This window comes from Desmodus rotundus, chromosome 9, assembly GCF_022682495.2.
Source record: "Desmodus rotundus isolate HL8 chromosome 9, HLdesRot8A.1, whole genome shotgun sequence".
NCBI classification, from domain to species: Eukaryota; Metazoa; Chordata; class Mammalia; order Chiroptera; family Phyllostomidae; genus Desmodus; species Desmodus rotundus.
The window spans coordinates 36285937-36308029 of record NC_071395.1 but is presented as its reverse complement, the minus strand read 5'-3'; the positions used below and the strand labels follow the sequence as shown (position 1 = coordinate 36308029).

The following is a 22093-nucleotide window of genomic DNA, read 5'->3' as shown; positions in this document are numbered from 1 at the left end:
GCTCAGTGCTGCCCAGCCTCTAGGGGTAGGCTGGTGCTGAGCCAGTTTGCAGCAGGGGCTGGTGTGCTAGCCCTCCCCCCTCTGCCTGAGGGTCCGCCCTGCAGTTCTGCTCCACCTGTAGCCTGCTCCCCCTCCCTTCCCTCCCCGAAAGCCTTTCCCACTCTCAGACTCTGAACTCCTTTCTCCACCTCATTCAAAGACACCCCACCTGCCAGCCAGTGCTTCCCACACTGGAGCCCCGCCTCAGCCTGGCTGTTCTAACACTCCAGGCTCCTTCCTGAATCCAAAACATCACTCATAGTCCTTCTGCCCCCTGTGGCTCCCTCTCCCCTCTCCCCCACACCCCTCCTTTGAGGCCTGTGTTGTGTTCCCCTTCGCCTGGCCTCACCCCTGCCCTCTGCTTCCCTGTGTGACGCTCCTGTCACCCAGAGTCTACATAGCTCCTTTGGGAGCATCTCATACACTTCACATTGTCACCACCTCGTCACAACCTTCTGCAGAGCAAGTCCCTCCCTTTCCTGCTCCTCAGCACCCGAAGCTGGGCTCTGCGCCCAGCAGAGGCTCAGTGCACACATGCACAGCCAAGTGAGTGGGGTCAGGAAGTCTTCGGACCGGCCAGTGTAGGGACTGCAGGGCAGGGCACATGGTATTAATCCCAAAGGTGGGTTCTGGAGGCAGGAGCAAGGGTGGTCAGCAGTGCCACCTTTGGGCCAAAGCCGGGGATGTGAAATCAGATCATTCCAGCCAGGAACGGGGGAAGGAAGAGTCCCACAGTCCCCAGGAAGCAGACGATGATAAACAGCCAGAGGAATATCCTGTCAATCACCATAGCCACGTACTTCCAGTCTTCCTTCACCTGCAGATGGAAGAGGGCTCCCAGTGACAGGGGCCAGGGCTTGGGAAAGGGAAGGGGTCCCACCCACGCCAGCCCCTTGCAAATGGCACAGAGGCAAAGGGACCCCATTGAGACCTTGAGAAGCGGAAGTGGGTGTGGGTGGGTGGGTAATGGGTTATCTCAAGACTCAAACAAATGCTTTCCTAAGCGATTTCCACCCTGTTCTACCCCTGACACAGCCCAGGGCCTTTCCCGAGGCCCTCAAGTTCCAGGTAAGAGAGGCTGGAGGGACACAAGAAAGTTCTAGAACACCCAGAGGCCTACAGTGGTTTAAACACACCACCCAGTACTTATAAAATGGTGAAGACTTTGCTGCCCCCATGTTGCCTCCGGATCCCCCATTCACCCATCCCCTCCAGGAGACGGAGAGGGGAGTAGGTGAGGGCAGGCGCAGCCCCGGGAAGGCTCGGGGAGTTGTAGGGGGCACTTGGTGGAATTCAGGCACACAGTCCAGGTGAGTGGGGCAGAATTCCTAGCTGCTCCCAGATGAGACAATGAGAATGTCTCTCATCTACTCATCAAGATCACCCAGTGAAAACCTCCCTGCCCTTCACGCTTTCCTAAGTTGTTAAGAAGAATTCTGTGATGCTGGGCAGTGGCCGGCTCACCTAATAATGCCAGACATGGCAGAGGCCAAGGAGGGGAGCCCACCTGGTCCAAGCAAGCTTCCGCAGGGTTTGAGTGTGAACAGTGAAGTTCACAAAATACCCAGGACTCACAAACAAGGAGGAGGAGGGGGAGACCATCAGGGCACAGGAGGAAGGCCGACTCCGCAGCAGCCTGACGTGTGGTCTCTGCTGCTGATGCTCTCCCCATCTCCCCCTGCCCCTTCCCCAACCAGCGGGTAATGGGGAGAAAAGGTGGTGAGGATGGCGTGCGAAGCTTTGTCTGGCTGTCTTCCAATTGGGCTTAGCTAGGGCATTCTCTCTCTCTCTCTCTTTTTTTAATTTTTAAATTTTTTAGAGCCCTCACCCAAGGACATGCTTATTGATTTTAGAGAGAGGAAAAGGGAAGGAGAGAAAGAGGGAGAGACACATCGATGTGAGAGAGCAATATTGATCAATGGCCTCCTTGTACGCACCCTGACCAGGGACAGAACCCGCAGCCTTAGGCAGGTGTCCTGACTGGGGATCAAACCCACAACCTTTCGGTTTATAGGAGGACGCTCCAACCAACTGAGCCACACTGGCCAGGGCGGCTGGGGCATTCTTGACTGCTGGTCTGCCACCTGCCACTTCATGTCTTAATAGTTGCCAGCTGGATGTTCTCTACCACTATTTATTCCAGACTCCCAAGGGCCATGACTGAGGGAGAAGGGTTCTCGCATGAAGGAGACTGGATTGCCCCAATGAAACACCCTGGGGTAAGGAGATTCCCTGCTGGGCTGATGGAGTCATCCAGGGAAGGAGCCCAGCCCCAGCTCACCGAAGAGTCGGCATCCTCAGACCGCAGGTGATCGGCAATGTAGTGCACGCCTTCCAGCGCCTTCTGCACGCGAAGCGAGAGCAGGAGCCCTCCCTTCTGCAACTGGGCCTCTGCCTTGGGGCCTGAGGCCCCTTGGTGCAGATCGGCATGGCTGTGGAGGACACCCATGGAGGGGGGCGACACCCATCTCTCTTCCTCTACCTCCTCTTCCTCCTCCCTCTCTTGCGCATCCACATTGGTCTCCAGCCAGTGATAGGAGGGGCTGAGCTTCAGATCTGGGGGGCCATGGAGCTCCAAGGGTGGCAGAGGCCGTTTCATCAGAAGCCACCGTGGCACGCAGCTGAGGAAGGCCGCCCGCACCCAGTGGGGCATATTGTGGGTGCTGGGGGAGCGGTGGTGGACGTTGAGGACGAAGACCGTGATGACGATGGACAGAGTGACGAAGATCATGGTGAAGAGCAGGTATTCTCCAATGAGCGGGATGACCAGGGAGGTGGAGGGGATGATCTCGGTGATGAGCAGGAGGAAGACAGTGAGCGAGAGCAGCACGGAGATGCACAGGGTGATCTTTTCCCCGCAGTCGGAGGGCAGGTAGAAGACGAGCACCGTCAGGCAGGAGATGAGCAGGCAGGGGATGATGAGGTTGATGGTGTAGAAGAGGGGCAGGCGCCGGATGACAAAGTAGTAGGTGACGTCAGGGTAGATCTCGGCGCAGCAGTCGTACTTCTTGCTGTTGTAGGTGCCCGTGGCGTTGATGATGGCCCACTCGCCACTCTCCCAGTAGTCCTTCAGGTCCACCGTCTGCTCCATCGGCTCCAGGTCGAACTTTGTCTTGTCATACGTCCAGGAGCCGAACTTCATCTTGCAGTTCTGCTGGTCGAAGGGGAAGAAAGTGACGTCGATGCTACAGGAGCTCTTGTAGATGGCCGGGGGCACCCAGTGCACCGTGCCCGTGGAGAAGACGTGGGCCTTGGTCATGTGGTTCACCACGAACTCCCCATCTGCACTGGGGAGAGAGAGGAGTTGGAGGGCCCACACACCCCACCTGCGCATGCCAGGCTGCTCCAGATAACCGGCAGCAGGGACCCCAGTAACAGAGCCAGACCCGGCCGGGTGGTTGGGGTGCACGCCAGTGTGGAAGACTCTTCCAGCACACTGACATCGATGGCTACTGGCACCGTCTTTTCAGGCTCATCTTTTTAACTACAAAAGTAGGAATTTTGAAGAATATAAAAATATTCCAAGAACATAAGAAACAGCCACTATTAACATTCTGACATATATATCATGTGTATTTTATAGATCGCATATATTTCTGTGATCATTCGATAGCTTAGAGTGATTATTCATGAGTGTGTTTTCTGCCCCCAGCAAATGGTGAGTCAGGCCCTCACCTGGGGGTCAGGTCTTCCCACCTGGAACCTCCTTTAGTGCCTTGTTGAGGAGAGACCCCATGTCTTTGCTAGTGAAGGACGATAATTCCTTGATGCACCCGTTCCTCGTGCGTTTCTGAGCCCGCCTCACCCACCGGAGCCCGCGTGGGAGCTGTGGGGGCACAGGGTGAGACTCGGCCCGCCCCTGAGGAAGCAGGAGGAGGTGAAAGGCAGCCCAAACACCGGCCACACGAGGGAAGCTGCTGCACAGCAGCGTTCTGAGGGCTCCTCAACAGGGATGGAGGGAAACTCCCTTCTGGCTGGAGTGACCAGGTCACCATGAAACCTGCCATTTGAGTGATGCCTTGACTGATGGTAGGATTTGGTGGAGAGAAGGGGTAGGGAGGGTACCAGCAGAGCATCCTCCAGAACGAGGGACGAAGGGGGGGAAGGACAAAATTCACAGGGTGTGCCTAGATTAGAGGGGCAGGGCCATTCTTGTCATGCAGCTACGCATTTAAGGGCTTACAGGGACTTCCTTAGGGCTTCTAGGGACACTGAAGCAGGGGCTACAAGTCAGGCTGGGCTTCCCAGGAGCCTGAGCCCCGTTCCCCTTGGGAATGTAACCTGGGAGGGGACACAGAGTGTTCCGCACCTTAGTCTTTAATAAGCTGTCCCTCCCTGTGCAGCTCTTGAGGTCAATTCTGAAGGCCCGAGAACCAGAAGAACACCAGGAGGGGACTTATTTCCCATGGAGTGGTTCCGGGCTAGAGACCGGAAAACGGGAATCTTTTAAAGAAAAGGTTGGAAATGGGAACTTCGAAGGAGAGTAACAGATCAGGGCGGAAGTTTTCAGAAGCATTTTTGTCAGCAGCACACATAGTTACCACTAGATGGCAAGATGTGCCCTGTTTTGAGGAAGGAAAGCCCGATTTCTCAGGTCTTCCTGTAAACCTGGCACCGAGTGTTTGGTTGGAGGAGACCCTTCTTTAAATACAAGAATTTGGTTTGAACTATCATAAGAATTACCTGTTATATTCAGGTAACACTGGCTGAAGCCTTATTGGTAACCCTAAAACTCCAGGTCTTATCTGATGTTAAGTAAGGACTTTGCTTCTGACTTCTGCCAGATGTGCAGGAAGCAGAAAGTAGATGGAGTTTGGGTCCCAGCTCAAGGGAATAGACATATGGGGCCAGGTGCCGGTGATTCTGGTGGAAGCGGCCAACACTAGGCACCTGTGGGGTTGGAGCCTCCAGGTAACCCCTGCTGACGGTGTATAGAGAAACAGCTCCAATGATTCAAAACCCTGTGGTTCTAAAAGGAAAATACACGTGAAGATCCTACAGCAAATTCATTTAAACCACACTTCTAGTGATTCAATGAACTATAATATTTTACAGGAAAGAAGAAAGGGCTCCAATGACAGGGAACCGGTTTTGTTCCCCTCTGACCTGGTTGGTGGCACCCAAACTCCAGAAGTGGGTCTTTCCCCTTTGTTTTATTTTTTTAAATGGCTTTCCCAAGGTTGCGTCAAATGGATTGGGAAATGCCGGGCTGAGCGGGTTTCTTGGCTGCACGATTTCTGACAACGTTTCAATGCTGCTGTGCTCTGACGTCTTCCAAAGGCCTGGGGGCGGGGAGCGGCGTGCAGTACTATCCAGAATCATTTGCCCACAGGGCCGTCTTCCACATTTACTCATATCCCTAAGAATTCCTTAGGGCCCCACTTTAGAACATCTTTTAGATGAGCATAGTCTCAAATATCTTTTAATTTTAAGTTCTTGACTTCTAAATGAAGAACTACCCTCTACCAAACACCATAAATAAAGTTGTAGGTCTCTATTTCTTCTATCAACCCCCCCAACCCCTCTGCCCCACTGGGGCTCCATTTAGACTCCTCTGCCTTTTATTGGCTTCTAGTCACTATGCTCCAAGACTGGTCCTTTCTGGTCTTGAATACAAGGCAACTATAAGTAGCAGGATTTTTATGTACACCCACACCAGTGAGCTTGCTCCCTGCTCTAGCAGCACCGCTGCGCTGCAGAACTCCAACCTGTAGGCGTTGTTTCCACGGCCTGCACCAGCCACGTCTTTCAAGTAATAGTGTTGGCAAGTCTGTGTCCCATTAGCATGGCACCAGGCACTGACACATAGTAGGTGCTCAATAAGCTTTGGTGTATGCATTAGAGAAATAAAATGAAAGAAATAAAGGAATCAGTACAAAAGCTAGGGGTAGGGTGGGTAGTAGTAGCAAAGCAGGACTTGGGGGGCAACGAGGGTGAGACACAAGGGGCTGCACTTCCCAAATCCAACCCAGAAACCTCTCCCAAGGTGCCTCCCAGGGGCCTTCCCAGGACCCCAGCGGCTTCCTACTTGTTGTAGAGGACAATGTCGGGGATCCAGATCATCTCTGAAGGGACCCGGAGGGATGTGATGTTGCCAAACTCCGCGGGGTTCCAGCGCAGCTTGTGGTCACTCCACTCCTGTGCGTGTGGAGGGGATTCAGGTCATCCGGTGCTGCCTGGGGAGGGGGTTTCGGGGCAAACAGGCAGCCTGGGGATGCCCTGGTAGCCGGGTTGGGGATCGCCACTGAGCTCGTCCAGCCCCACAGAGGGAAAGGGCTCTGGGTTGGGAATCAGGAGTCTTGTCTAACATGGCCAACCCCCTGGCTTTGCCTCAGGTCTAGTACTTAGAGTCTTGGGCACACTTAGTCATTGTCCCCCTAGTCCCGACTCTAGTCCTCATTCTACCCCTCCCCAGCTGGACGGCTCCGGGGGGCCACCTCACTTGTGTGTAATAATATTTTTTTTAAAAAGAGTTTATTTACTTATTTTTAGAGGGGAAGGGAGGGAGAAGAGAGAGAGAGAGAAATGTCGATGGGCAAGAGGTATACTTCAATCGGTTGCCTCTCACACGCCCCCTACTGGGGACCTGGCCTGCAACCCAGGCATTTGCCTTGACTGGGAATCGAACCAGTGACCTTTTGGTTCTCAGGCCTGCTCTAAATCAACTGAGCCACACCAGCCAGGATTAACTTTGTTTTTCTAATGCTTGACAATTTACAAAGTTATTTGCATCCTCAATGGGAGAGCCGGGCAGAGAATACCATGCAGGTGCAAGAATTTCGCCGTTTAACAGATAAGGAAACTGAGGACCAGGGAGGTAAAAGCCTGGAGGAATATACAGCTGAGAAAGGGGAGTGACCCAGTGACTTTCAAACTGTGCTTCAGAGCGCCCCCTAGGAGTGCCACCGGGGAGGGGGGTGTGTGGGGGGGGACACCAGTAGGTCCACGTGAAATTGCTTTCTCCCCCAAACCAGGTTAGAATTATTCACTGTCTGCACTTGCCGCTCTGGCATCACCACACATGGTGGTTGCGTGCAGACGTGCGCGTGCATTGATTCGGTGCGCCTGGAAGGCCCGCGAAGCCAAGGACAACGTCTCACTGCTAGCACCAGGTCCCTGGTGGATGCTCAGCGCGTGAAAAAAACCTCCAGCAACGAAAAAACTCCAAAGTTGTGCGGCCGCATTCCCAGGACGGTTTCCCCTGTCCCTCCCTTTTAGACCTAAAAGGAGCAACTACCCCAACAGAGAATGACTGGTGTTGGCACACAAGCCTGTCCTTTGGCCCGTGGGGCTTATAATCATTACAAACATAACCACCACCCTTTATAAAGTCAACTGTGTTGGGGCCCTTTGGATTATTTTTTTCTAATCTTCACAACAATCCAGTGAGTTAGGGTGAGGCAGGGTACGGACAGTACGTGGCAGCACAGGGGCTTGGACCCCACCTCCCAGACCCTAGGGCTGCCCTAGGTCCAGGGGCCGTTTTGCTTTTGTGCATCGGCACTAAAGCGGTGCAGTGTTGCGCCGTGGAGAAGCTCCCCTGCACGATGCCTCTCCCCCTCTAGGAACAGTCCCGCAACGTGTACACAAGTGCGTCAGCCTGGGTAGGGATCCAGGAGAGGGGGGAGCAGGCACGTAAGAGCAAACACATTGCCCCCCCTCCTGCCTTCACGGGGGCGGGGGGCTCACCTGCTTTAGCCAGACGTTGGTGGTCATCATTTGGTTCTTCTCATCCTGGCCAGCAGGCAGCGGGAGATAGGATAAGAGCAGTCAGAGTGATGGAACCAGCCCCAGAAGACAGGGTGACATGGGACAGGCTGATTCAACCCCTCACTCTCCAGAAGACCCTCCTATATGATACAGCAAACGTGGCCCAGCCAACACCCCTCCTGACTGTACCCCTTGCTCAAATGCTTTAGGGTCACACAGGCCACTTGGGTCCTCTGAGCTTGTGTCCAGTGGAACAAGCAAAGCATCTAGAAACCCCTCTGCTAAATCAGGGTCCCCCAGGAGGGTCTCCAGGGCTGGGAGGGAGGGAGGGACCTTGATTGAGGTGGGCTGGGGGGCCAGAAGGAGAAGGGCTGGGGCTGGGGAGGGAGGGAGGACCGTGGGAAAGGGGACCGTGACTTGGGCTCAGAGGGGGTGGGACAGGCATACCACATCGATGAGCTGGGCTATGGACAGCCCGAAGTGCACGATGACCACGTCCGAGGTGTTGGGCACTGGCCGTGCCCAGCGATTGTAGCCCCTAAAGAGGTGTTTGAAGAGGTGATCCTCGGCTTGGGCGTGGGGGACTCGCTGTGCCAGCACTGGGGGACAGGAAGGAAGAGTGGGGTCTCCGGGAGCCCAGGGTGGTGGGTGCTCACCTCTTTCTCCCAACAAAGCCACTCAATCTCACTGAGCCTCAGTTTCCTCATCTGTAAAGTGGGGACGCCATCCAGGACCTATCTCACAACACTGCTGAGGATTAAACAGAGTAACATATGTGAGGACTTAACAAAGCAACCAGCACATGGTTGGAGCTCCAGAAATGCCTGTTGCCCCGGGACCATTTGCTTAGAAGGCGTGGAAATAAGTGTCGGGGAGGTCGCCAAGGCAGAGGAGTGGGGAAGAAGTGAGACCTAGCGATGAGATTCAGCCGAGGACACTTTTCCTAAAAAGTGTCCCCAAACTGTCTGAGGGAACTGCTTGTGTCTGTTCTGTGAGCATCGTCACCTCCTGGGGCTCTGGGGCTCGGGCAAGTGGACACTACCGGTCTGCCACCCAGAAAAGCCCGTGAGCAGCAACAGTTGCCCTGTACCGAGCGCCGACGGCCTTCCTGGTGCTGGTCACACACTCCGTGTCATGGGACCCTCACCGTAGACCTGGGAGGCTCACAGCACGATGGGCATTCACAGACGAGGAGCACTGAAGCTAGGGCAGGTTCAAGGTGATGCCGCTGCCAACGTCAGAGCTGGGAGTGCCCCGCCCTCGTCTCACTGTGGAACGAGCTACTTGGAGTGCCCTGCAGCTTTGGCGGTTGCCGTGAGCCCAGCTGCAGGAGTTTCCTCCACCACAGGGGAGCTTACAGGTGTGACATGTTGTCCTGGTGATGACATTCACTCACCTGCTGGGATCAGAAGGAGCCACCACAGGCCAAGCTTTGTCGTGGGTGGGAGCGCAGGGTGGGTGAGGCCCATGGCTTCAGAGGCAGGCCTGGCTGCCGATGAACCTTAGAAGGAGGCCGGGCCAGGGCTTCGTGGTGGGTTGGACTTCGACTGCTCCCCCAGCAGGGCCTCAGGTTGCTGACAGGGCAGAGCTCTGGCTGGATTCCACACAGGCCCCTCTCGCCGCCACACCTGGGCAAGGCCGGGAGAGGGTCTTAGGGGCAGGCATCCTCGATACAGATGTGCCTTTGTCCTCACACTCCACACAGGTGTGCCAAGGGAGCCCCTCTGCCCTAAGATAAGCCCAGACCCGATGGAGAGAGGGGGGCACAGATGACACCAAAACGCCCATTTTTCTGGTCTCACCGTTGCATGTGCAAAACGAGAATGAACACACTGAAAAGGGGTGGCCCGGAGAAGAATTTGGGTGCTATTTATGATAGCCAAAAGGTGAAAGCGCCCTGATTCGCCTAGCTCCAAGGTTCTAGGAGGTTCTTCTACGCGCAAATTCACTCCCCCTCTTTCCAACCAATGTCATGGCCACCGATCTGAAGGCTATGATTTGTTTCACCTTTCGACCAAGTGCACTCAATAAAAGAAAGATTTTCCCCCCATTTGTGAGAATAGAGGGGAAAGATAGAAATCCAGGCATGCTAAAATTGCATCACATGAAATATCCGAGGAGCGGAACCTGGGACCCTCCGGGAGAATGGCGCAGAAGAGATTCAGTCGACTCTAGAGGACACGTCCCTGCAACATGCCTCAGATTTGCATCCCTTGTAATTAGGCCACTGTAGTAACTTCACTAATTTGTCACTGGAAACCAAAGGAGAAATTGTTCCAGGTAATTGACAGTAACCAGCGTAACCTTCTACCTCTTGTGAGAAAGACATTAAAAGAGAAAGAGCCCTGGACCCCTCAGCCCTGGAAGTGGCTGGATGGGCAGGCCTGGGGGGAGGTGGCTGTGGGGTGAGGTCCCTGTTTGTAAAGTGGGTCCGGGTAACTGCGGCGCACAGAGAAACCATCACAGAAACACGCACGAGAAGGGCTCTGACGCCAAAGTCCCTGCTGGGCTTGGGTCGCCGCTGATGGACAAGGGTGCCGGACCACTCCCCACTCCCACTCCAACTCATCGCAGCCTCCCTCGCCCGCCTCGTGAATCCCGGTCCCACTGAAGTCAAGGTTCTCTGGGTTGCTTCTTTGTCCACCTCCCTACTGCAGCTGGTTTTCAACTTCTCACCCACCAGGCCACATTTGAGTCTTTCCACGAGCACCGACCTCCCCGGAAAGCCTGCTCAGATCCCACCCAGCCACCCCTTGCCATCGGCACCCCCACCACCCCCAGTGTGGGAGTCCCAGCTCTTCCACAGCCGTCAATACTCCAAAGAAACCCCCTTGGTTAAAGGAAATTATACTGTTTCTTCTTCCAATTAATTTAACTAATTAAGGGAAGAGAGAACATACCGGTAGCTCTTATACCTGCTCTGCCCAAGAAATTGATCAACTGCAGAAGCTTAAAACTCAAGGGTGCGTGATCTTAAAGGTCACCTGGATCACCACGGCAGCTGATCTAGGGATCCCCTCGACAATGCCAGCCTCCGAAAAACCCCAGCGACGAAGAGCTTGCCGCCTTCCATCCAAGTCAGAGAACCCCACTGATGCCTGTTCGTCGTTGCTGAAGGAGACAGAGTACTTACTGAATGGATCGATAAATGACAAAAGAAGGAGGAGAGACAATAATGACATTGAAGCAGATTCAGTATAGTGAAGTGACAACCCCGGAAACTAAGCTACCCTTACCAGCGGGAGGGGTTGACGGTCACTGTGCCCTGAACAGCCCCGGCAGGGACAACCAGAAGACTAAAATTTTACTAGGAGCAGGCAACTTCCTGCATTCTGACATACTCCCTCCTAAACACCCAGACACTATTAGTCTGCCAGTATCCCTTTGACCTCATCCCCACAACGTCCTCACCCCCACGGTGTCCCCACACCCACAATGTCCCCAACACAAGTCTGGGGGGTACCTTTCTTACCTGTGATCACAGCCGAAGACAGGCCATTCAAAAAATGCCGAAAGCCAGCCTAGCTAGTAGACCCTGGTTCACTGACAAAAGTCCCCCCCAGAAACAGAGAGACAGGTGCAGAGCAGAGCTGGGTGACTTCATTTCATTGCCAAAAAGAGGCTAGGGGAGGGCACACCTTGGCAGATGAGGAAGACCTGATTCTGAGAGTCCAGGTGGCTTCCTGGGGAGGGCCGGACAAGTTCTGCAGACAGGTTGGTTTGCTGGGGCTCCCTGCACTGGCTGCCCGGGAAGCTTCATGCAGGTGCTACTGAGGAGGGTGTCACAACGGCTTGTGCAGGTAAAAGGCAAGCCAGTCCGCAGGAGGGGCTGCTGGCTTGGCAAGCACACGGACTCGCCCTCTCGTCCCCTCTCTCTCTCTCCCTCTCTCTCTCTCTCTCTCTCACACACACACACATTCTGGACGGGAGAGGGAGGAGCCTGTGACTATGCAGTCTGTGTCCAGTGGGGACAGACAACAGATTTGCTTCCCAGTTACTAGATGCTTTGCTCTTTGCTCTGAAGGACACCATGCTCCTGGATCACTCTCTGGGCCCCTGACCCACCCACAGGTGGGGCGTCTCCTGGATCCTGGGTCTTGGGTCCTGGGCCCTGTTCTGTCAACAGAACAGTAGAGTTCTGAGCAAAAGAAGACAGAGGACAGAGGCACTGGACAGCCAGCCTCCTTGCCCTTCTCCCCTGGAGGAACCCCCATCTCCTCTCTGCCTGCCTCCTGTGGGCACCAGGCCACTGCTGCCACCACTGGCTGGGCTGCAGCTTGCAGGCCACCTCTCAGCCTCCTTGCTGGTGACCTTGCCTTCCATTTCCCAGAGAAGCAAGGTCACCCTCCTCCACACCATGAACAGACCACTGTCCACCTTCCTCAGTCTAAATGGGAACCCCTGTTCCTCCGCCCGTGCATGGTGGGGTCAGCCCCTGTGGTCTGGATAGTGTCCCCCCTGTTACATGTCCCCAGGCCTGCTCGAGTCTTCTTCTCCCTCCGCTTGTCTCCTCCCCTCCACCCTGAAAACACTCCGTGGCTTCCGCCTCCCCCTTAAGCTACTTGCTTTTTCATCCCATATTTTGCCAAAAGCAAGGGGCAGCCCTGCACAGGGCTGCCAGGGGCTGGTTTCTGCCTCTGCCCCTGAGGAGCTGTGTGATTTGGGGCAGGCCTCTTGCGCTCTCCGTGCCTCGGTTTTCTCACACGCAACGGGGGGACGTAAATAATGGTTCCTACCTCATAGGCTTGTGGGGAGGATTAACTGGTTGGTATAAATAAAAGGCTCAGAACAATGGGATAGTACTATATATACATTTACACATGTGTGTGCGATTGCTAATATTGGCTTTTGAGAAAATTAAAATACTTAAAATACAAAAATTCATGAAATACCCATGTTCCCACTACCCACAATTAACAACTGTTAACATTTCACCATATCTCATTTGGTACATATGCATGTGTGTGCACATGCGTATACATCGCTCTTTCTACGCGTGTGTTTATTTAAAAGTGAACAAGTATTAAATGCATGCGGTCTCCATAGAGAAAGACAGAAGAGCACGCTCCCGCCCCTCGCGCCCTCGGGCCGGCGGCCAACCCCACGTCGCGGTGCCGGGACAGACTCCGAGCCACAAACTCTGAGCAGGGAAGTTCTCCACGGGGCCCCCGGTCGCCCGGACCCCCGGGGACTTGGTCCTTCCCCAGCCCCTCCTATATCCCCCGCAGGGCGGCGAGTTGGACGAAAACGGCAGGGCAGAGAGCTCCGCGCCCCACAGCGCCCGTGGCAGCCCATTCGGGACCTTAGGCCGCTTGTCCCGCCCTGGGGCGCGCTCGCCGGAGCGGCTGGATGGACTTGGCTCCCGCGGAGCCCGCGAGCTGAGGGAACCGCGCCCGGGCCCGCGATGCAGTCCTGGGCTCTCCTGCCTCCCGGACCGCTGCCTCGGACGCCACCTCGCTCCCGGCACCTCCGCCTGGTGCCCGGGGACTGCGCAGCCCCTAAGGTGTCCCATTGGTCCGAGATCTAGAGACTCAGGCTGCCAGCCTCAGCCCCCCTGCCTGGCACCCTCTCCTGCCTCCCACCTACTACCCTCCAGACCTCGCCACAACCACCAGGGGAGGGGGCTGGCCTGCCCCCTTGGGGTCTAAAGTAGTTTGGGCCACATCGCGGGGCGGGGGCGGGAAGCAGTACAGGGAGGGAGGCTCTCGGGTCTGGAACGCCCGGGCGTGTGGTTGTGAGTGGGGTTGCGCACAGCAGCCGTGGGTCAAAGCTCTGGGCCCCCCAAGCTGAGGGAGCCTGCGACCCACCTCCGGGCGTGTGCGCAGGTGAGCGGGATGCTCAGGGCTGGTTCCTGTGCCCGGTTTTGATAAGAAAGTGGTAAAGGCATAAAGCAACGGCGGGGTGGGAAGCTGAGGAAGAGCCCTGTCCTCTCCGACGACGTTGTCTTTTTCTGCCACTTTCCAGCTCTTAATGGGGCGGGGGACGGGGAACCCTGGAGGGCCAGAGCCTGAGCGGTTCTCCGCGGGGAAGGGCTGTCAGGGTCCGAGGAAAAGCTCATATGCCGCAGGTGGGCGGGGTTTCCCTGGGATGCAGGAGTTGGCTCCCACCCCAGTGAAGATGACCCAACTGTCTGAGCGCCTACTGCGCGCCCCAGACCCTTTCCAACACCTTCGGGCATCATATTGCTCACAAACGGGGGGAGAGTGAGGCTTAGAGAAATTAACCAAGCAGTTAAGAAGTTAATCAAGTAGGGACCAGGATTTGAAGCCACACTCAACCCTACAATCTTAGCCTCCTACTTCCCACTCCGAAGCCGGGGAGACGAGCGGCTGAAACCTGATAACTCCTACCTGCCCTTCCAGGGCTCAGTCCTGCCTCCTGCCACCCACCAGACCCGCCCTTTTCAAACCTTTCATCCTTCCCACCTGTGTTGTCTCCATCCCACCCACTCTACCCCATGCCCCTGCCCTTGTCCCTCTGCCTCTCCCCCGGACCCCAGCTCCATGTCTCTGAATTCCCTAAGCAGAAGAGGCCCCTGGAGTGAGACAAGCTTGGGTGTCTGTGTCTATGGCCCCACCTGTAAAATGGGGACTAAGCCTCTCCGGTGGGGCTATTATTTTAGGAGGTAAAACTGAATTGAGGCCAGAAACGAATTTAACAGCCCTGTTCCTGTGCTGGGAACACAGCGCTAAGGTAAGCAGACAAACGCCCTCTTCCCAGGGTGGACATTCAGACATTAGCATAACAAATCTTCAGGCTTCGAAACTCACATTATGGAATTGGAATCAAGCAATTCACGAGGAAAGGGATTAAAATGCAGTGACCGCCCTGGCCCGGTGGCTCGGGAGGGTGGAGCCCTGACCCTGTGTGCCAAGGTTGCCGTTGGATCCCCGGGGGTGGCATGTGCTGGAATCAACCAGTGAGGGCATGGGTAGGTGGAGCCACAGATGGATGCTTCTCTCTCTCTCTCTCTCAAATCAATAAATAAGTTTTTTAAAATGCAGTAACGCATACAAAATCAATCAGTCAATATTTGGTCCTCACTAATAGATAGGGCAACCTAGCTGTGTGACCTGGAATGAGTTCTGTTCCCTGTCTCCTCCATGAGGCCGAAGACATCAATGAACAGTCCCTATCGGGTGGCGAGGTCCAGATGCGAGCACGCAAGTGTTGGTTGCTGCCTGTGTTTAAGAGAATATGGGCTATCGTCAGCTCTCATCTTGGCAGGAAATGCAGCGCTGAGACTGGGTGTATGGTTATGTCACTGCCCCTGAGCCCCGGAAACCCATCACCCACTTTCATCCAGGCTCTGCTCATTCCCTGATGGGCTGCACCGTAGGATGGCCTGGTGCCCCCCTTGCCACACTCAGATGCCTGCCATCCTGAGCACAGCCTTGTCCAGGAGCCTGGACTCCGTGCTGGGAATGGATCTGAGGCTGTTATCTCCACAGAGCTTGTCCCCCTGCCTGTTCTTGGGCCTTGACGTGTCCCAGGTGGGAAATGGGGAAACCCAGACTCAAGTCCTACTTCTTCTATGGCTTACATACCCAACACTCCCTGCAAGCTAGATGTAGTCCTAACTTCACAGTTGAAGAAGCAAGTCTTGCAGAGGAGAAACAATGGGTTCAAGGACACACACGTGGCCAGGGGAGCCGGGGCTGGATGGAGCCCGGGTGTCTAGAATTCCAAGTCTAGTGATCTCTATGTTCTGCAGGTGAGGCCTCTCAATCCAGGGGTAAGACCCAGCGGCATAGCCTGGAGTTCTCACCTTCAAATAGAAACTGGAGTTATTAATGCAAACTCCCGAGCTCGAAGAGAACCTTGCGGGGAGAGAGAGCAAGCTGGGCTGAGAACCAGCGCCCAGAAATCTCCACGTGACCGCAGGAATGCTGACTCAGCTCCCCAGCACTGGCTGCACTAGGCTGCGCTGTATGTTTCTGGGGTTCCCCCCCCTTCTAGAGACGTCCTCCCTTTTAGAGGGCAGCTGGGGGCCATAGATGGGAGGTTCATTCCCAGATTGCTGTGGTGAGCCTGGACGAGTCACTTTCCTTTTCTGAGCCTCAGATGAGGAAATCGTATGTAGCACTGGTTAATAATATGTGCTTTGCAGCATTGCTATGAGGGATGAGCAAGATCCTAAATGGTTTTTCACCCTCGGGCTGGGCCTGTGTCGGAGGTTGTTCTTGAGATGTTAATATGCCTTGTGGGGCAGTGCCTACAGCACTTTTCTTCATCACACAGGTGATCACAGAGGCTGGAGGTTGGGCCCTGTTTAGGTTACAAAGGCCTAGGTAGAGACAGCAGGGAAAACGCTGGCTTCGGGGCAGCATCTTGGTTTCCCACCCTCGCTGTGCGACTAGAGGCAAGCCACTCGCCTGAGTGTTGGGTTCCTGGTAGGCTTTCAACAACTTTTGTAGGATGCTCAGTGTCCAAAGAACATTCAAGAATAGCGTTCATATTTTTCTCCACCCTCTCTCCCAACATTTCACAATTGCTCCTGGAAAAACATACTTTGGGTTTTCCATGCTGAAATTCTCTACCTCACTGTGGCGTGTAATCAATCGTTTGCATTTAATTTGACTTCTCAAGTGAAGGGGTAAAATTTGAGGGTGGGGGGGAGAGGAGGAGGAAAGCGAAGTTAAAGCAGTTGTGTTTTGTTTGACCGTAGGATGGTGGTTCAACAGCCCAAGTATTACCATTGTTCCTCCTGAGTTCCAGTAACCAGGAGTCAGGCTTCACTAAAAATTGCAGTGTTCTTTCCTGGCTAGTGTGGACTCGCCCTCCCCATTATTATTGTGATTACTATTTTATGTTCATCTGAGGCCACAAAGGACTGGCCAGAGAGGAGACCTCACAAATGGACATGATATACAGGACAATGTTAGCTACAAGCACGGGTTGGTGCACTATTAATGCATTAAGTGGCAACATGTCGTGAAGAGGACCACACTGCTTGCATGCGAACCTGCTGGAAAGCGTCCGCCTTCCCTGACTTCAGGAGCCAGTCCTCTCAGAGACAGAGCTCCTCAAACAGTTTAGTGCTTAGTGTTCCCAGCACAACAATGCGATTTGGGTCACTGGGTCTTTTCACAGCTCTTATCTGAGCCAGAATGGGGGCTTTCGAAAAACAAGGCTTTGAGAAAGCGAGTCATCTGAGTAACAGCCCGTTTCCCAAGTCAGGAAAGTGACTGTTGTGAACGACTCTCCTCAGATGCCCCATCGGGTGAACCCGCGGAGCCACTGAGGTTTGAGTTCGCATCTGTCCGACCCTGAAGCCACTTCGGTCCCTGGCTCAGTGTGGGGACTGCCAGACTCTGCCCTTGCACTTCCTCAGCTCACCCTCATCCTTCCTCATTCGTGACCATGACACCGCGTCCCCGGTGGGAAGGGGCGCTCTTCCGTGCGAGGGCCGTGGGAGGAGCAAGCGAAGGCCTCTCCGCTTTGCACGTTAGAAAACCGGGCCTGGGATCAGACAGCGAGGAAATGGTGGTCCCTCCGCCAGAGAACTTGGTGTCCTACCTGGTCCCTGGGCCTTGTTGAGCCCAGGGGAGCTCAGGGGAGCCAGGGTGGGAGTGATGCGGCTGCTGTCGGGTTGGGCTGGCACCCCCACCCCAGGTGGGCCATGTTTTAATCAGCCATGTGACCCTGGATGAGTCACTTGAATACTCCCAACCTTAATTTCCAGGCTTCTATCATACATTTCAATTTTCAAAGCCCTTTCTCATTCATGAACTCACTGCCTCCTTCAAATAGCGCGATAAAGTACGATCGTCCTTTTGTGAAAGGGGTGCTGAGACTCGGGTCAGATCCATGGCAAAACCAGCCCTCAACTCAGGTCAGGGTCCCAGGCTAAATCTTTCTTAATGTGGCCTCAGCCTCTCGCATCTTTGCCTTTGCACCTTCTGTCCCCTCCCCTGCAGAGCCTGCCCCGCCCGTGTTGCTGGTTGGCATCTTGCTCAGAAATCTTGAGTCCTTTGTAATCTGATTATCCATGTCGCACGGGGCTCTCAGTAGGAGTTCCTGGAGGACAGGAAGCCCACCTGAATCATTTGTGAATTCCAGTGTCTAATCAGGTCACAAGAGTTTAATGTCCTGGAGTGAGGGGTTTCTGCAGCCCCTCCAGGCTCGGGCTTGGGTACAGGTGGGAAAACCTGTGAGGTTTGATCCGCTGGCTCTGACACTGGAGCCACCCCAGTGTGACCTTGGCTGCCCCTCCCAGGTATCATCTCCCCACCAATGACACCACCTCCTGGACAGCTTGTTAGTGATTGGCAACAGGACCAGCCAGTGTCCCTATCGATGTCTCAGGCTGTTAGTCAGGTGTGGGTTCCCCCAACGTCACACCTCGGCCCAGTCTTTTTGTCCGTTTCTTTTCACACATGTATCCTCAGTGTCAAACCTTAATTTCTTCAATAACAATAATAGCAATGGCTGTACATAGAATAACAAATTTGTACGTACCATGCTGGGTGCACAATACTTAATATGTAATTGGTGAGGGAATCAATACTTGTACACCACACTCTGAGGCTGGTTTCTAGGAAGGGAAAACCACCTATCACCTCGCCCTTGTCTGGGGCAACCCTGGCATGTGTTGGCTCCCTAATTCCCTGGCATTGCCCAGAAGCACGGACTAGCGCCCCTCCAGATGGGGAAGGAGTATGCCAGCTCTGAGGGAGATACTGCTGTGATCTCTAATGCACAGAGGCAGAAACGGGGCTCAGTGTGGTTAGGTAACCGGCTCAGGGTTGCAGAGCTGGTGGGTGATGGAGCTTGGATTCGAACCCAGAGCCTGGAGTCTTTTCCCTCTGCCTCCCAGTCTGCTGAGCAGACTAGTTTTGGCTCTGACGAGGGAGGATGTGTCCGTCTTGGGGATGGCTGGCCCAGAGATCTAGGCCTGGCTCCACACAATTGCAATTTGTTTAATTAAGAGTAAGAGCTGTTACTCACTGACTCCTTTTACATGCCTGATAAGTAAGTGTTCTCCACATCCCTTTTTATTTGGTCCTTGTAACCTCCCACAGGGCAGGTACTTGAATTGCTGTTTTTACAGACAAGTAGAGGCACAGAGAAGGGACAGGACCTGCCCAAGGTCACACAGCTCATAAGCGGTGGATCTGAACCCGGGCAGCCTGGCTTGAGTGTGGGTCTACAATCCCTTAGAAAAATCTCCGCAGGCCAGATGTGTAAACTCTTCTTGAACCTGAGAGTTTTCCAGAGCCGGGCTCAGGGAGGGGATAGAAGGCAAGAATTGACTACGTGACATTTCCTGGCCCCCTGAGCTGAGAAGTGCAGAGTTTATCTGTCCCCCGTGCGCTGTGATTCCCGATTCCTGGGATAAGGGAGAGATGGAGGTGGGGAGCACAGCAGGGCTGTCCTTGTGTCTCCGGGAGCAGGGTCAGGGGGAGGCCAGAGCAATTAGCCTGGCTGAAGCCGCTGCTAGCTCAGCAACCTCTGGCCTTGAGCCTGGCCCTCCTGGGTTTCTGTCTCAGGCTCTCGTGTCTTCCTGGGGTGGGAAATCTCAATGGCTGACTTGTGTGGACAATTTTGCTCTGAAATTTCCTCCTTCAATATCCAAATCCCTGGGCTGGCCTCACTTCCCCTTTTCAGAGGAATGGATCTTTTCCTGCTGGGTAGCTACAAGATTTGAATAATCAAGTGTTTTCCAGCTGGCCTCCTGGCTTAGCAGAGCTAGCTGTGTGAGGCCTCTCCCTGGGGCTGCAAGGCAGGCCAGCCAACCTCCTCATTCCATCAGCGAGGACTAAATATGGGGAAAATTGCTGTCCTGTTGGCTTTGCCAGGCCAGGACCCAGATGATTCCTGTGACAAAAGCAGTGCTAGCCTTGGGCTTTGTCCCCTCACTGTCCAGAAGTAGTTCCTGGTGGGAGAAGAAAGGGGCTGCCCCTGTTGTAGGAAGTTCCTTCAACAGTGGCCTGCCTTGCTTCTCAGCCCAAATAAAAGGTGCTGGTTTCTTGGCACCTGTCAAGGTGGAACAGGAGAAAGCAGAGTCAGGAAGGGGGAGAGGTGAGTGCAGGAGCACACTCATTCATTCATTCATTCATTCATTCATTCAACAAACATTTTTAGCCCAACTGCCTGCTAGGCTGAGGGTTAGGTGCTGGAGATGAATCTGGTCTAGTTTTTGCTTTCAAAGAGCACCCAGTGTGTGGGGAGATGGTTGTGTTAACAGACATATGCAGGGTCCCAGGTGGTGGTGTAGGGTGACAGCAAATGCAAGAGCCGTGGGAGCAGAGGGGCCCATCTACCCATGCCGTGGGCAGAATGACCATGACGAATTTCTGGAGGAGGTGGCATTCCATCCTGTTTTTTTTTTTTCTCCAACAAATATTTACTGAGCATCTTCTATGGCAGGTGTGGTTCCAGGTGCTGGGGAAGCAGCAGTGAACTGCACCAAGTCTTGCCTCCTGGAGCTCAGTTGTACTGGAAGAGCTAGACCATAAAGTCTTTAAGTTAATTGTGGACAGTGATGAGCACAGTGAGGTAAATAAACAGGCTGTGAAATAGTGAGGGAGTGGGGTGTGGTGGGGGCTTCTTCACCTGCTGTGGGCCGCGAAAGACTCGGAGAATGTAGCCTTGGAACTGAAAAACCAGAGGGAGTGAGCCAAGCAAGTGCTCCCGGGCGAGAGCAGAGCACAGAAGTTCTGGGGGAGGGGCAGGCGTCAGGAGATGGCGTCAGAAAGACAGGCAGGACCCCAAGCTTGTAGACATGCAGTCAGCTCTGGAAGAATGATCAGGGGCCCTCCAGGAGAAGTAAGGGACTCAGGGACCTCCCATTGTTGCATGGTCCCTTAAAAACAGTTTGAATAAGAGTGGCTTTATAGTAGTTCCTGTAATCCCCTCTACCCACTGTCCCCGCCCCCACCCCCCACCCCCGCCCTTGCTATTGTTACATTGTTCTTAACTTCAATGTCTCTGGTTATATTTTGTTTGCTTTTTCCTTCTATTGCTTATGTTCCAGTTAAAGGTGAGATCATATGGTATTTGTCCCTCACTTCCTGGCTTATTTCACTTAGCATAATGCTCTCCAGTTTCATCCATGCTGTTGCAAAGGGTATAAGCTCCTTCTTTCTCTCTGCTGCGTAGAATTCCATTCTCCAAGGGGGAGGGTGGAGAGGGGGGAGGGAAGTGGGTTCACCTGGGGTGGGGTGAAGGGATGGGGGAAAAGGCATACAACTGTAATTAAATAACAATAAATAAATTAAAAAAAAAATAAAATGCATGCTGATATGACAGCTGTCACATTACAATCTAACAAAATTGTTTTGAATGAAGTTAAAGACTACTAAGTACTACTAGAGCCACTAAAAAAAAAAAAAAAAAAAAAAAAAAAAAGAGTGGCTTTGGGGCTCGGCACTCCAGGCTTCTTCAGGTACAGATCAGGTGGCTGAGGCCCAGAGGGGAAAAGTGACCCTCTTCCTGAGGTCACAATAGCATGTGGTGGGACTGGTCCCCTATCCCCCTTGCCAGTTTCTCACCGTTATGCCCCCACAGCCCCTCTGAATGAAGGTGGATATTTATTAATCACTTAGTATTTGCTAAGAAAGTTACATTCCTTGCTAGTTTGACGGGAAGGGCGAGGCTCAAGGACCTGGTTAAGGGTCATTTGTATCTGGATTCGTTATGATTGACCCTGGCCAAGTGACCACACTTCAGTTTACTCATAAAATGGGGCTAATACTACCCTAGTTCCCCCTTTACCCGCAGGCAAATAGTATAAAAGTATACTGTGAACCCCCCCTGTCTGTTCTGTAACACTAATGCCTTAGAGGAAGAGTTGGCCTTAGGCTGGACCAGATGCAGCTGCTGAGTGCAGCTAGAGAAAAGGTGGAGTAGAAATGGCCACAGGCACAAGCAGGTGGGTCAACAGAGGGGTGAGAGTTTGTGCGAGATTACTGGTTGCTTCAATGCTCTCAGTGAAACAATAAGCCAAGATGCTGGCTGAGAGTGACCATGCGGGGAAGGCACTGGCGACTGAGGAAAGAAATACATTTATTGCTCAGTCTTCTGAGAGATTAGGAGAGAGAACGGACTAGAGAAGAGTAATAGAGCTGTTAGGTGGAGAGCAGTACAGTCTGCTGAGGCACGATTAATGGTATGAATCTTCAGGGAGCATCTGGCAGTGACGAGGACTCAAGGACATCTGGCCCATTCCCTGACCAGTGCTACCAGAGCAGGGGGGAGAACAGCAGACGCAGGTGCCCCAGGGTAGACCCAGATTTCAGACAGAGCAAGAAGGGAAAGAGAATAGAAAAGAGATTTTACTGATGATAAACCGAAGTTCCAGAGGGCATGGTGAGTTCCAGAATGTCCCAGAGGGCACAAT

At 53.9% G+C, this 22093-nt stretch overlaps 1 protein-coding gene across 2 annotated transcripts; it reads right to left on the bottom strand.

The window, feature by feature from the left end:
* Positions 1-399: 399 nt before the first annotated feature.
* Positions 400-8259, bottom strand: CHRNA2 (cholinergic receptor nicotinic alpha 2 subunit). Of its 2 annotated transcripts, XM_071222304.1 has the most exons (5): positions 8197-8259; positions 7729-7773; positions 6068-6177; positions 2321-3326; positions 400-856 (listed from the first exon to the last, which is right to left on the bottom strand). In XM_071222304.1, the coding sequence occupies exons 2-5, from the start codon at positions 7756-7758 to the stop codon at positions 731-733; spliced, it is 1272 nt and encodes a 423-aa protein (XP_071078405.1). In that variant the 5' UTR covers positions 7759-7773; positions 8197-8259; the 3' UTR covers positions 400-730. The 2 variants fall into 2 exon arrangements, with proteins under 2 accessions (XP_071078405.1, XP_045058466.2); XM_045202531.2 differs by lacking the exons at positions 6068-6177; positions 7729-7773; positions 8197-8259 and adding an exon at positions 3366-3390 and having other exon boundaries at positions 2321-3190.
* Between the last annotated feature and the right edge of the window lie 13834 nt (positions 8260-22093).